The sequence below is a fragment of the Ictidomys tridecemlineatus genome, chromosome 1 (genome assembly GCF_052094955.1).
Source record: "Ictidomys tridecemlineatus isolate mIctTri1 chromosome 1, mIctTri1.hap1, whole genome shotgun sequence".
NCBI classification, from domain to species: Eukaryota; Metazoa; Chordata; class Mammalia; order Rodentia; family Sciuridae; genus Ictidomys; species Ictidomys tridecemlineatus.
In genome coordinates, this window is record NC_135477.1 from 103,654,414 (window position 1) to 103,668,545 (window position 14,132).

Below are 14,132 nucleotides of genomic sequence, written 5' to 3' on the forward strand. Positions count from 1 at the left end.
TAATTGGGTCTTTCATAATTTCTTATTCCTGTCTTAAGGTTGCAAAACTTTATTTTAAAATCTTAGAATAATTAATTAGACTTAGTAGTTCTGTTTTGATTAGAATATTGTCTAGTTTTGAATATGCACCCCAAGTCTTTCCATCTGCTGAGATTTTGTTTCATGATGTGGATGTTTCTCAAAAATTAATTCTTTACTTTCCTACTTTTGAAATGTACTTTCCCCGTTAGATTGATGCCTTCCTTTTTTCCTCCTCAGTAGCTGTCTGGGGATTGGGACAGAAGTGAGTAGGTCAAGAATCACTAGGCCTATTTGCTTCTCTTGGTGTACTTCGTTAGTTTCCAGTGAGTTGCCTTTGGGCCTTCTGGTTCTTGCCTCCCCTATTGTTAGCAGTGAGCATTCTACCTTGCTGCAGCGTCTAGGACCCCCACAATGCACTCTGCTTCATTCCTGTGCCATCTGCCTTCATTCTTGAAGGCACTCCTAGTGTTTTGAGCTGATATTTCCCCTCTAATTTTTTAGTTGCTATATATTCAAACATTCTCTCCATATGTCCCTCCCTTCCTCTTTCTTTTCTCCTTTCTTCATTTCTCCTTGCTTCCCTACCCCCACCCGCGTTATTTAATATTTTCATAGTTTGGCAGGAGGAGAGATCACAATGTGGGCTTAGCTTGTCATCTTGAACCTGGAAATGAATACGTTTTCCATTTCCCACATGCAGACCTCTACATATGCTGTACCCTGTGACTGGAGTGCCCCTTCACATAGACCTCTCATATCTGCTTTGCAATTTCATACTCATCCTTTCAATCATTATCTTTCTGTGAAGCCTTCCACAGTCTCCCCAGGCAGTTAATTTCCTCGGTTCTGTTCCCATGGTAACTTTGTATGCCTTCATTTTAGTACTTATTAATGTTGTATTTGTTTGCAGTCATGTCTATCTTGGTTCAGTTGACTATGCTTTTATCTTCCTATCTTTTTATCAGTAACACTTGATGTGTGGTAGGTATGCAATAAACATTTGTTCAGTGAGTGAATGGATGGCTTTATGAATAATCTAAGTGAAAAAAATCAATTTCACTAACAAGATAGAGCTAATTTACCATATAAGATGTGATTACAAAATAACTGCAGCGCTAATATGGCTCTTCAGCTCAGGGACCTTTATTGCCATCCCCTTACCCATCCCTTTCAGTATATGCAACTGCTGGGTACTCTCCTGTTAATTTTCTTGGAAACTCCTAAAGAACTTGTTCTGTAAATATAACCAGTCTTTCTTTTGTTACATATGTATTTGACAAGCTTGACTATGTGGATGTCTTCATGATATTTGGCTCTGAATACATTTTGACTTTTACTAAATATTAAACCTATGTTTAAGGGATAATCTCTTTTTATTTTTTTAATCAGAGTATACCTGATTGTCTTCATAGCCTCAAACTTCTGAACATGGGAACACTGTCTCTATTATTTTTGAAACCCTGACCTAGTCTGATACATTGCTGAGCTAGAATTTTTGAAAAAGAATTTCTAAAACTTTCAGGCAGTGGCAACATTGTAACAATCACCCTATAGGTTCCCAAAGCCACACTACTTTGAAAGAGATACCATTCATTTGAATGCTAGAGTTACATTGTATTTGCCTTTGAAAAATATCTTGGTAACATCTTAAAAGATAACATGTAACAGCAACAGCAACAATAAAAAACCCTACAAAGTTAACAAGAAGCATAGGACTGATTCCCAGAGCTACTATGACTGCAAGAATCCACAATTTAAAATTATTTTGGGTCCTCTGATTGTTTCTGATAAAATGCTTAAGGTAAAGTTATTTAATCCTGAAATATCTTGTTGGTTCTCCATTTTCTAACCAACCCAAATCAGACTTTTACTTAAAATCCCACAGGTGATTGATATGGAAAAATGTCAGAGAAATTCAGAAGTGAATCACAAAATAGTTAATTGGAGAAAAAAAAACTTATGAAGGTTTTAAGAAATAAAACTCTCTGGGTTTTATACTGGAGAATATAACAGTGATGGAGCTCTTGCCTATATTCATGGCCCTGGGTTCAATCTCCAGCACTGCAAAAACAAATGTATAAAATGGGAATGATATTTGGGTTGGGGTTGTGGTTCAGTGGTAGAGCACTCACCTAGCACATGCGAGGCCCTGGGTTCAATCCTCAGCACCACATAAAAATAAATAAATAAAATTGAGGTATTATGTCCAACTACAACTAAAAAAATAAATTTAAAAAAATAGGAATGATATTTTAGAATTTTAGATGACTAAGTGGCAACTTGTTATAGTATAATATGTTGTGTAGTGACTAGGCATTTTTCTTTTTTCTTTTTTCGAGTGAACAATAAAGAAATATCTTCAGTGACATATAGGAGATAGGATTAGCTATAATCGGACAAGCTTTCTCAGACAGTGTGTCAGAAAGACACTTATAGCTACATACAGCTAGCTCAAACCTAAAATTAGCTGTGTTTTGCCCTTAAATCAAGATTATTTGTTAAAACTTAATTCATATTAAATTAACTTCATTTTTTTCCCTGGAAACACTACTGGCTTGATTTGATTTTTGTCCAGAAATGGAGTTTAATGAAATGATCTACCTACCCACCACATTCCATCAACATAAGGAGACCTTTGTAGGCATAACAAGGCCTCTGTCTTCAGAAAACCAAAGGCATTGTTTAGAGAGGCTTCATAAAGAATGTGAAATACCAATGCATTATTTTTCAGAAGAGACTAAATTCTGCTTGATAACTTTGCTCCAAACCTAAAATGATCTTAGAAAAAGTGAAGCATATCCTTCAGATTAGAATATATCACATAAATGAAGAAAACAAGCTTAATTTTTAAATTACTTAGTCTTTGGAATCACTAATTCTTTAGTTAAAATTAGTTTTGTTTTTTTTTTTCCTTTTTTGATATCATTCTTATTTAGAGGGTAGAACAAGTAATGGCAATTTTACTCTTCACCATTGGGAGCTCCCTTGCCCAAGGCTGTGCCTGCTCCAGGGATATGACACTTACCTAATGACTGATTTAGGGAATAGGATGCAAAGGCCCAGCTGTCTTTTCTCAAATGTGGAGCACTCTGACAGGCCAGAGGAGCTCCAGAGCCCCTGCAGGATAGCTTGGTCTCTGGTGCTACTGCATTGTTCTTCCAAGTTTTTCTTCTACCCAAATCCACATCCCTCACTCCTGAGAAAAGTTGTTCCCCAGATCACCTCCCAGTTGACCTCCTGCACACCCATCTCCATCTTACAGCCTTTTTCCCAGAAAGGCCAATCTGCAACAACAGGCATTTCTACAAATGACTTTTCATTCTTTTGACCTGACTAACTTTTGAACAGTGACCCATATTTTAGTCCTGAAACAAAACAATACAAGCTGATGAATATGGAGTTGAATATATATTTTTAGCCTTAGTAGGGAATGTTCTTATAAATAGATTGCTCTGTACTTTCCAAGCCATAAATCTGTATTAGCTACAACTGTGAATATTGGGACAATTCTTTTTTTTTTTTTTTTTTACATTTGAAAGATTTCTTCAGCTTTTAATTTTTAAATCTTAAAGAAAAAGATAGAAATTGATTGAATTTGGTCTCTAAAAGTTGACTGCTTTAGAACCAAGTGATTGAAATGAAATATTTGAATAAAATGTACTTCAAGCTGGGTGCAGTGGCACACGCCTGTAATCCCAGCAGCTCCGAAGACTGAGGCAGGAGGTTCTCAAGTTTGAAGCCAGCCTCAAGCAAAAGGAAGGCGCTGAGTAACTCAGTGAGACCCTGTCTCTAAATAAAATACAAAATACAGCTGGGGATGTGGCTCATGTTCAAGTGTCTCTGAGTTCAACCCCCAGTATCCCCTTCCCCACCAAAAATATACTTTATCTGGAATTCACAAAGACAGTAACAGGTTGCAGCTTTAAAAATTACATCAAATAAAAGTATAAGGTTTATTCAAATTTGGAGACTATATTTATATTTCAAGTTTATTAGAAAGAAAGAAAGAAAGTCCACCTCATTGCTTTTCATGGTTTCTGTGGGCAGTCTCTTTGTAAGTTTTGGATTTTTTCCTACTGTCCTAGAAATATTGATGTTCTGAATGTCAAGGTTGAATAAGCAACAAGTCTGCCATTACTGCTGGTTAGTCTAATTACTATACTAGCTCTGGTAATATCCATTCACCTATTTTTAAAATTCTATTTTCTAAAATGCTACTTATTCTCTTTGTAGCTAATGCTTATTTATTTATGAATATCCTTGACACATTTTATTTGGAGTCTAGTGGATAGTGGTTCTGGTATATCGTGTAATGATCAGATTGTCTGTGTACTTTTTTCCCCCCTGTGTACTTTCAAAGTTGTCAAACTAATTTTTTTTTCCAGAAGAATTGCCTTGCACCTGCCCACTGTGCACCTCAGACAGAGGGAGCTGTGTCAGTACAACAGAAGGGATCCACCTTGCTAAAGAGCTGGGAGCTACCTATCTTGAACTACATAGCCTTGATGACTTCTACATAGGGAAGTATTTTGGAGGAGTGGTAAGTGGAAATTCCCATTATATATGAAATTATTTGTCAAGCTATCTTTTTAGCTATTTTCTGGAACATCAATTAGAGTTTTAGTTTTAAAAGCATGATTAGCCAGGCGCGGTGGTGCATGCCTATAATCCCAGTGGCTTGGGAGGCTGAGGCAGGAGGAGCTCAAGTTCAAAGTCAGCCTCAGCAAAAATAAGGTGCTAAGCAACTCAGTGAGACCCTGTCTCTAAATAAAATACAAAATAGGGCTGGGGATATGGCTCAGTGTTTGAGTGCCCCTGGATTCAATCCCCAGTAACCCCCACCCTGCACCCCCTCTTAAAAAAGTATTAATTTGTTCAAAGAATTATGTATGTCTGTGGATAAATGCCAGGGAACTGTGGGGGTGGGGTTTTGTTTCCTTTGTTGGAGGTTCCCTTGGCTGGATTTGGTTTCATTGGTGGAGGAGGAGGCTGGTTCTGTGGGAAGCTGCAGATCTCCTGCCTTCCCATGGGCCTAGAATACTCAAGATCACTCTTCTCCTCTCTGACTCCCACTATTTCTTTTCTGTTTCTCTTCTTTCTCCTCTTTTCTTCTCTCTCTCCCTCATACCTAATGTTGCAGTGAGGGTCAGAGAAGGACTGAATATTGGCCAAGGTTGCTAGAAAGATATACTGGTTTCTTTTAAATTCAAGACTTGATAAGAGTATTAAATACGAACAGAATGATTTCTTTTTAAATTTGTGGATAGTATTGTGCAACTGAGATCTTGGGTGTAAGAAATAATGGCATTTATAAGAATATGAAGGAGATGATGGAATGAAAGGGGCATTTGAAATCCTGTTTTTAAGGGGCTGGGGTTGTGGCTCAGTGATAGAGCATGTGCCTTGCACGTGTGAGGCACTGGGTTTAATCCTCAGCACCACATAAAAATAAATAAAGATATTGTATCCATCTACAACTAAAAAAAATATTTTTAAAAAATCCTGTGTTTAAGTCAGGGATGGGATAAAGAGCTGTGTAGTACTCCTTTCAAACCCGGGCAACAGGGGCATCTGCCTTTTGTCCTGTTGCACACACACATACACACACACACCCCGAAACCACACATTGGTGGAGCCAACAGGACGTGCCACCTGGAACTGGTACTATCTCCCTTCCATACCTGCACCATCTATATAATAGCTCCATGTGTGTCTACTTGTACTGAAATTAAGTGAAATAAAACAAAATGGAATTCATTTCCTCAGGCATTCTAGTTTCGTTTCAGGTGTTCTATAGCAACATGTAGACAGAACTGCTGTATTGGATTATAAAGATAGTAAAGAGCATTTCCACCAGCACAGGAAGTTTTATTCAGTGTTATGACTAGGACTCCTGAATTCTGTGCCTGCTGACCCAGAGCCTGTTTCCTGGTCCTGTGCAAGCCTCTTTTTCTTGGATCTGTTCTTAAGTGGACTGCATTACTGATTTGTGTACCTCTAGGCCTGGTGGTGGGAGAGTAACTGAGGGATGACTTCCTGAGGGTTGGGGAAGGGAGAATGGATGGAGTCCCAATGTCTACTTGTGTGCATAAAAACTCCTCAAGACATGGGATGGAGCTGGGGTGAGAAGAGAGAGGTTGTCTTAGAGCTCAGGAGTTAGGGGCTAGTTTCCTATACTTAATGAACTATTGAGGAGTCTGAGAATTTAAATCTGCATCTAGCTGGATAGGCCTTTATAATGATGTATTTGTCAAATATATATATTAATATAACAGTTTGTTTTCTTGATTTTATAGCATTGAAATATTTTGCTATATGAGTGGACATCCATTTGAGCTTTTGCCCTAGGCCTTATAAGGTAGATCACAGGCCCGGGATTATATAAGTGCATGTGGATGAGATTTTTCAATTTGTAAAATAAAGGACAGGTTTCAAAGAAATTTGTTTAAGGAAAAAAAAGTGAAGTTTCCTAGCTGATTTGAACATCTGTAGACATAGAGCCAGATCTATTCTTGCCTTGAATCTCACTAGTTTTAGTTGCAAAACTTGCCCTCTGAGAAAATTATTGAAAGCCCCATAGTTAGTGCCTGGCTTCTTGATCATTCAAGATACAATTTCTTCTTGAATAAATAAGTTTTCTTATGTTTAATCAGGGCACAATCTGTTCTTCTAGACACATTTTTACAGATAAAATAAATTGTTTACAAGTGTTTGCTAATGCACTGACATTAAGAACATTTGGCAAATATGATTTGGGGTACAAATAATTATGTCAGATATAATTTTTGGACCTTTAATTTAGATTTTTTTTTAATATTTTAGTTGGAATATTTCATGATTCAAGCCTTAAATCAGAAGACAAGTGAAAAAATGAAGAAAAGAAAAATGAACGGCTCATTTCATGGAATTAGACCACCCCAGCTTGAACAACCAGGTGCGTAGACTTTGGTAGACATTTATTACAAATCATCCCTCACAGGTCTTAGAGCTGTTGTTCTCAAATTTGAGAATCCCAAAGGCCTACCCAACATTCTAATTCAGTGAATTTAGAACAAGGCCAAAAACTTCTCAGGTGATACTTAAGCATGTGGTACTTAAATCACAGTTTGAGAATACCGTTTTAGAATCTGAGCCTGTACATTCTTAAAAATAGCATGTGTTAGAGGGGAGCTATTCTAGATTAAAGACTTGTGTGAAATAACTTTCAGCACTGTGCATGAATCTTGAGTGACTACTATCTCAATTTAAAAAAATCTAAAAGATGTACTTTGGACATTTGGGAGAAATTTTATAGTGGCCTGGAAATCAGACGATATTATAAATTGTTAATTTTCTTGTCTATGTTAATGGTATTGTGATTAATAAAAGAATGTTCTTATTTTTGGAAGGTGAATGTAAAAGTATGTTAGAGCTAAACTGTTCTAGTGACTGCAACTTACTCTTACGTGGTTCAGCCATGTGTGTCTATGTGTTCATCTGTCTAGAGATTAGGCAAAAATAATGAGGTTAGTAATTGTAAGACCTAGGAGGACATATGTTTGTTCACTATATCATTCTTTCAACTTTTTAAATGTTTGAAAATGTTCTTAATAAAAAGTTGGAGGAAATAGAGATAAAAATAAATAAAATTGCATTAATTATAATCAGAACTTTTACATAATTCTGTGAAGTGGACAAGTACTCTTGGGTCAATTTGTTTTTGATATTGTTTTAAAGAGCAGGCACTTGATAGCACAGATGGTGATTATAGTTTACAATGTAATTATATATTTAGGAAGAACTTAAAGAGAGGAATTAAAGATTCCCAAATATAAAGAAATAAGGAGATAAAAATCGCATTATAACTCTGACTTGGTTTGATCATCACACATTGTATGCATGTGTTTGATGATCACACTGTACCCCATGCATATGTGGAATTATTATGTGTCAGTTAAAAAATTTTTTTTCAAATTATTTATTTTAGTTGTTGATGGACCTTGTTTTATTTATATGTGGTGCTGAGAGTTGAACCCAGTGCCTCACACATTCAAGGCAAGCACTCTACCACTGAGTTACAACCCCAGCTCAGTTAAAAAAAATTTTTAAGTAGGCATTTGATAAATATTTGTTGAATGAATGAATTTAACTTAAAAAAAAAACAGAAAAATGAAAAGTAGAATGGAAGGACATTTTCAGTTGTAAAAAATTTATATAAATAGACCATAAAATATACACTTTTGACTTTGAACTTTCTGGTTTGCTCAGTGTAAGGGGAGACCTGGTCTGTTATATGACAAAACCTGGGTTCTTAAATACTTTCTGAATTGGAAGATGGGGGAGGGGTGTAAAGGCCGAATAGATAATGTAGCTAGCAAGTTATTAGTTCTTATTGATCCAGAAAACATATCAGTTTCTCTGAGAAAGCAAAACATCCCACATCCTTTAGCACTAAAAGAAACTCCTTGTGTGCATCTTCATTTGGGTGTACTAGGTGGTATAATAGACAGGGTCTTCAAAAGCATCCCTTCAGCAAATGCAGTCTCCACTTTCATAGGGCTGCTTCCTGTACCCTTTAGTTAAGAGAGCTGTCAGCATAGCTCTAATCATAACCAACGGGCTATCCCTACAGTCAGGGTATGACTCTGTAGGTGATATTTTCTAAGGACCAATCCTGGGCTCTGGAGCATGTGGCTTTCAGACATATCTCAGCATTTAAGGTACTTTGCCACAGGCAGTGGCAAAGAGGGGGGAATGGGGTACAGTGTAGGGCAAGCCTCACCCCCCAAAGTGCCTTGTCATCTACTTTATGAACTGGGCTTTGCTTTGAAGGATTTTCATTGCTAAAGAATTTGAATTCCACAGGTTTAGAAGAGCTCATATCCTTCCATCAACACTTCACAAAGATTCCTTTCCTCAGCTTGGCTGTGGATAAAAGGGAGATGGCAGACATTTTATAGTAGGGTCTGTGATAGGGCATGGGGAGCATGGATATTTTGAGCCCATAGAGGGCTAGTCTCACTTTGTTGGTAATCGAACTAGTAAGTGGAAGGTTATATCCTCTTTTGGAAACTAGAGTGTTTAGTTGGCACTCTTGCTGAGGTGTGCTGAGTAAAGAGTTGTTCTGGGAAGCCTGTTGCTTTACTAGGAGGAAAAAAGATGAGGCTCAAAATAAGATGGTCAAGGTGGTTTTAAACAGTAGAGTCCAGGATTCTGAACCCTGACACTGAGAAGTTGCAGAATTTTCACAGGTTTCCCTTGACCCCCACTCCTGGTTCTGGGTGGAAAAGGACTTCAAATGTGTGCTTGGGTTCTTCAGAACTTAGTACTTTGTTTTAGTTTTTTTTTTTATTTTTTATTTTTTTAAAAAACACATAAAAGTAAAGAATGAGGGGCTGGAGTTGTGGTTCGAGTGGTAGAACTCTCACCTAGCATGTGTGAGACCCTGGGTTCGATCCTCAGCATCACATATAAAAAAAGGTATTGTGAGGGGCTGGGGATGTGGCTCAAGCGGTAGCGCGCTCACCTGGCAGGCGTGCGGCCCGGTTCGATCCTCAGCACCACATACCAACAAAGATGTTGTGTGCTCCGAGAACTAAAAAATAATAAATATTAAAAAAAAAAAAGGTATTGTGTACAACTACAACTAAAAAATAAATAAATGTTCAAAAAAAAAAAAAGAAGTAAAGAATGATAAAATACTGACATTCAGTGTTTGGGGGGATGTTTTATTTTGGGACATACAAATAGTGATAAGTGTTGCTTTATTGCTCCTTTTGTCATCAATATATTTTTCATTTGCATGTTAAAATGTAAATGTATATGTGTCTGTGTTGTATGATTCTCCTGTAAAATTTACTTCATATTTTTATGATGATGGTGAAAAATGATCAAATATTGGCCCTTTCTTATGGTTTGACTTGATTATTATTTTAAAATATTGTACTGCATTTAAAGTAAACCTGAAATTATTGGATCTGTAGACTTAAAAATGCAGCTTATTATTCTTATTTTCTTTTTTGAAACAGAAAAAATGCCTGTTTTAAAGGCTGAAGCATCGCATTATAACTCTGACTTAAATAACTTGCTGTTGTGCTGCCAATGTGTGGACGTGGTGTTTTACCACCCAGATTTAAAGGAGGTCATAGAGGCCCACAAGATCGTTCTCTGTGCAGTAAGCCATGTTTTCATGCTGCTTTTCAATGTGAAGAGTCCCACCGAAATTCAAGATTCCAGTATCATCCGAACTACCCAGGATCTCTTTGCTATAAACAGAGATACCACCTTTCCAGGTGCTAGCCAGGAATCTTCTGGCAACCCACCATTGCGAGTCATTGTTAAAGACGCCCTCTTCTGTTCTTGTTTATCAGACATTCTGCGCTTCATTTATTCAGGTATTCTGTCAAAAGGTTCTTGTTCCTTAAACTCTCATAAGCCTTTGAAATGAAGTATGCCTATAGTCCTCAAGAGTATTGGTTAGTGTTACACTTATTCTTTATAACATCTGAGGTGAAATTTATACATGATATAATATTTGCTTTATTTATAAGAATTGGTCCAGGATTTCTGACATCCTTACAAATTTGTTTACCTGTTTCCCCCAACCAGGTAAAATGCATGAAACATAAAATTTACTCTTAACCACTTTTAAGTGGGCAGTTTGTTTGTATTAAATACATTCATAATGTTGTGCAACCATCACCACCATCCATCTCTGCAACCTATTTTGTCTTGTAAAACTGAAATTCTGTGCTCATTAAACAATAGCTCCCCATTCTCCTCTTCTTCAAGCCCCCAGAAACCACCATTCTAATTTCTGTCTATGATTTGTGACTATTCTAAGTGCCTCATGTAAGTACAATGGTACTTGTCTCTCTAGGCTTATTTCAGTCTTATTTCTTAGCACAGTGTCTTCAGGGTTCATCCAAGTTGCCGCATCTGTCAGATTTCATTCATTTTTAAGGCTGAATAGTATTCTGTTGTGTGCATATACCACATTTTGTTTATCCATTCATCTATTGATGGGCATTTGGGTTGCTGCATTGCTTCAGGTGTTGTGAATAATGCTGCTCTGGGCATGGTTGTACAGGTATTTCTTTTGAGGACCGAGCTTTCAGATCTTTTGGGTATCTACCCAGAAGTAGAATTTCTAGATCATATGTAATTTTTTTGTAATTTTATTTTTGATTTTTAAAGAAATTGCATATTATTTTCCACATTAGCTATACCATTTTTAAAAAATGTTTATAGGGGCTAGGGATGTGGCTCAAGCGGTAACGTGCTCGCCTGGCATGTGTGGGGTACTGGGTTTGATCATCAGCACCATATAAAAATAATTTATTTATTTATTTATTTTAGAGAGAGAGAGAATTTTCTTAATATTTATTTTTTTAGTTTTCAGCAGACACAACATCTTTGTTTATATGTGGTGCTGAGGATGAACTCGGACCGCACGCATGCCAGGGTACCGCTCGAGCCACATCCCCAGTCCCTTTCTCTCTCTTAAAAAAAAAAAAAAAAAAAAAAAGTTTATTTTTTTAGTTGGACACATTTATTTATATGTGGTGCTGAGGATCGAATCCAGGGTCTTGCACGTGCTAGGCTAGTGCTCTACCACTGAGCCAAAACCCCAGCCCCACCATTTTTTATTCCTATCAATGGTATATAGGGATTCCAGTTTCTCCACATCCTCAACACTTGTGATTTTCTGTTTTTCTCATGGTAGCCGTCTTAATGGATCATCAGGGTATCTCTTTGTAGTTTTGATTTGCAGTTCTCTAATGACTAGTGGTGTTGAGCATCTGTTTTTACCCTTATTGTACTTGCTTTAGTTTCACATCTATTTGTAAAAACAATAGTCTCCTCCTAAGCATGTGTGTTAAGATTCTTTCTTTGAATTACAAATATGAAATATAAGTCTTTACTGCCAGTTTAAAGAAATAAAATTTTCCAATGATATATGAAATCAGGTGTTTTAAAACCTAGCTATTCACTCTTGGGTTTGACTCTTAGATTTTGGAGAGAATTGAAGACATTGCAATTTAAAAACTGGGAGTCATAAATCTAAAATTAGTTGACATGATTAAGTTTGGTGATGATTTCCTTAGAATTTTTTTTCCTTACTTTCTAAGTTTCATATTTTCAGTTACTTTTCTTTTTGTCATTTAAAAAACTCAGGGTAACTATATTCTAAAGAATAGGAGTTTTAAATAGAATTTGCATCACTTTAGCAAAAGAATCAATGGTCTCATGTCCAAGTGTCCTATGTATGGGTAGAAAAGACTGCATATACAATGATCTTTCAAGTAAGCATCTGAATATAAGTTTTCTGAGGAAAACTTTCTTTTCTTCTTAATAATTTTCTTTTTCTACTTGAAATCATGTATTTGGATAGTCTTCATTTAAATGGTTGATGTTAAAAATAAGATGACACTATTTTCATTTGTGTTGTAGTTATATAATTTTATAAATTAAAATGTTATGATTTTGAAAAGTATAGTTACAGCATGCAGGTTTATGTGTGTAAAATATATATGTATTGGACTAGAATGTGGTGGAAGGTCAGTGAACACTGGCTTGGAAAAGGCAAACGTAAGAACCCTGTACAGCACACACCCAGTACTCTGCCTTCAGCATAGCGGGTTCACTGCATGATCCACTTCCATTACAGAGTATTTTCTAGTAGCTGGGAATCATCATATGAGTAAGACAAGAGTAGTTAAGGACTTCTTTTAGTAGTGCAGATTTTAATGTTTAAACCTAGAATTTCACATTGAGTTCAGAATTTGAGACTAATTTTGGAAAGCCAAAATGTTTACATGTTAAATGAAAAAAAAAAGCTTTTTAATGACAAGTTTAAGGAAATGTGAAGGATGTGTTTTACTTCTCAGTGATATTACTGTTGAAATTCAGCAAGTTTCCCACAATATCCATTCAATCCTTTCAAAGACACACAAACATTCTGAAGTTAGTTACATCTTTAATATGGCAGCATTAAACGGCTACATGTACCTCCAGTGGTTGAACCTGCCTGGCTTTCTCCTAGGGAGAGATTTTTTTTTTTAAATTCCAAATTTATACAGGCAGATGGGGAAAGAGGGGTAAAATAAAAAGTTCTCTTTGTAGCCCATACCCATTCTCCAGACTCAGTTACCTATAAAAACAATTTCTTTTTGTATTCTTTTGATGCTATTTGAAAGTGAAGAATAATGAACTATTAAATATGCTTTAGTAAAAACGTAGTCTTCAGTAACTGCTGTTTTCCAGGGACCATAGATAGTTTCCTGAGGCTGGAGCATAATGTGGAAGTTGAAGGCTGATGGGACATGAGGCAAGGCCTGTGGAAACAGTTCCTGCCTTTCCTAGAAGCTATGCTAGAAAAAAAAAAAAAAGTCATCAGACTGGACTTTAGAAAACTCATTTCTGGTGATTTGTGAGGTTGGAATAGAGAAGGTAAGACAGGAATCCAGTTCGGAGGCCCATTATTTCATTCTGGTGAACAACATTTGGGCAGTGACTGTGTTACTCTTGGCCCTTCATCATCTAGACTAGTGCTCTCAAATCTTCAAGTTCACTCAAGTCACCTGGCATTCTTGTTAATGAGCAGATTCCAATTTTGGGACAGGCCATAAGATTCTGCATTTCCAACAGCCTCCCAAATGCTTGATGCTCTTGGAAGAATGGGTACCAGTTAAAATTTGGCCTCAAATTTCGTTCAGAAACTGAAGAACGAACCCTATACCAACTTAGGGCACAAAGTAAAAATGGGGTGAGCTGCAAGGTTGGTGCTGAACTTTTTGTAGTTGGGGTGCTCAGCATCCTATTGTGTCCTCTGCCTGAAGTGGGGGGAAGTGGATGCTTAGCTCTTGATTAAAAAGTAAATGAGCCAGCAAACAGGGATTAGAGGGCAGAGGCCAGTGGAGTGAATGGAGTATGGAGAGCTTCCTGAGCTACCTTAACTTCATAGCTCCCCTTCCTAACCTGACACTGAACTAGCCCATTTCTTCAGTGATCACTTCCTGTATATCTCAATGAGGCAGGAGGTGGTGTTAGCTATGAATAGGGGTACAGGCCTGTGACCTGAGGCTATAGGAGACCCTGGTGCTAGTTGAGGAGAAGGAAAAGTAACTGGT

At 36.9% G+C, this 14,132-nt stretch overlaps 1 protein-coding gene across 3 annotated transcripts in view; it reads left to right on the forward strand.

Moving 5' to 3' along the window:
* The window catches only part of Rhobtb3 (Rho related BTB domain containing 3), a 57,538-nt gene that overhangs the window by 10,940 nt on the left and 32,466 nt on the right, over positions 1-14,132 (forward strand). For 2 of the 3 annotated variants that reach the window (XM_040271939.2, XM_005326149.5), the window contains exons 4-6: positions 4,407-4,561; positions 6,844-6,955; positions 10,029-10,394. In XM_040271939.2, the coding sequence (XP_040127873.1) occupies positions 4,407-4,561; positions 6,844-6,955; positions 10,029-10,394 (633 nt within the window). The remainder of the gene's footprint in view (positions 1-4,406; positions 4,562-6,843; positions 6,956-10,028; positions 10,395-14,132) is intronic. The other variant, XM_013359012.4, reaches the window with a different exon arrangement.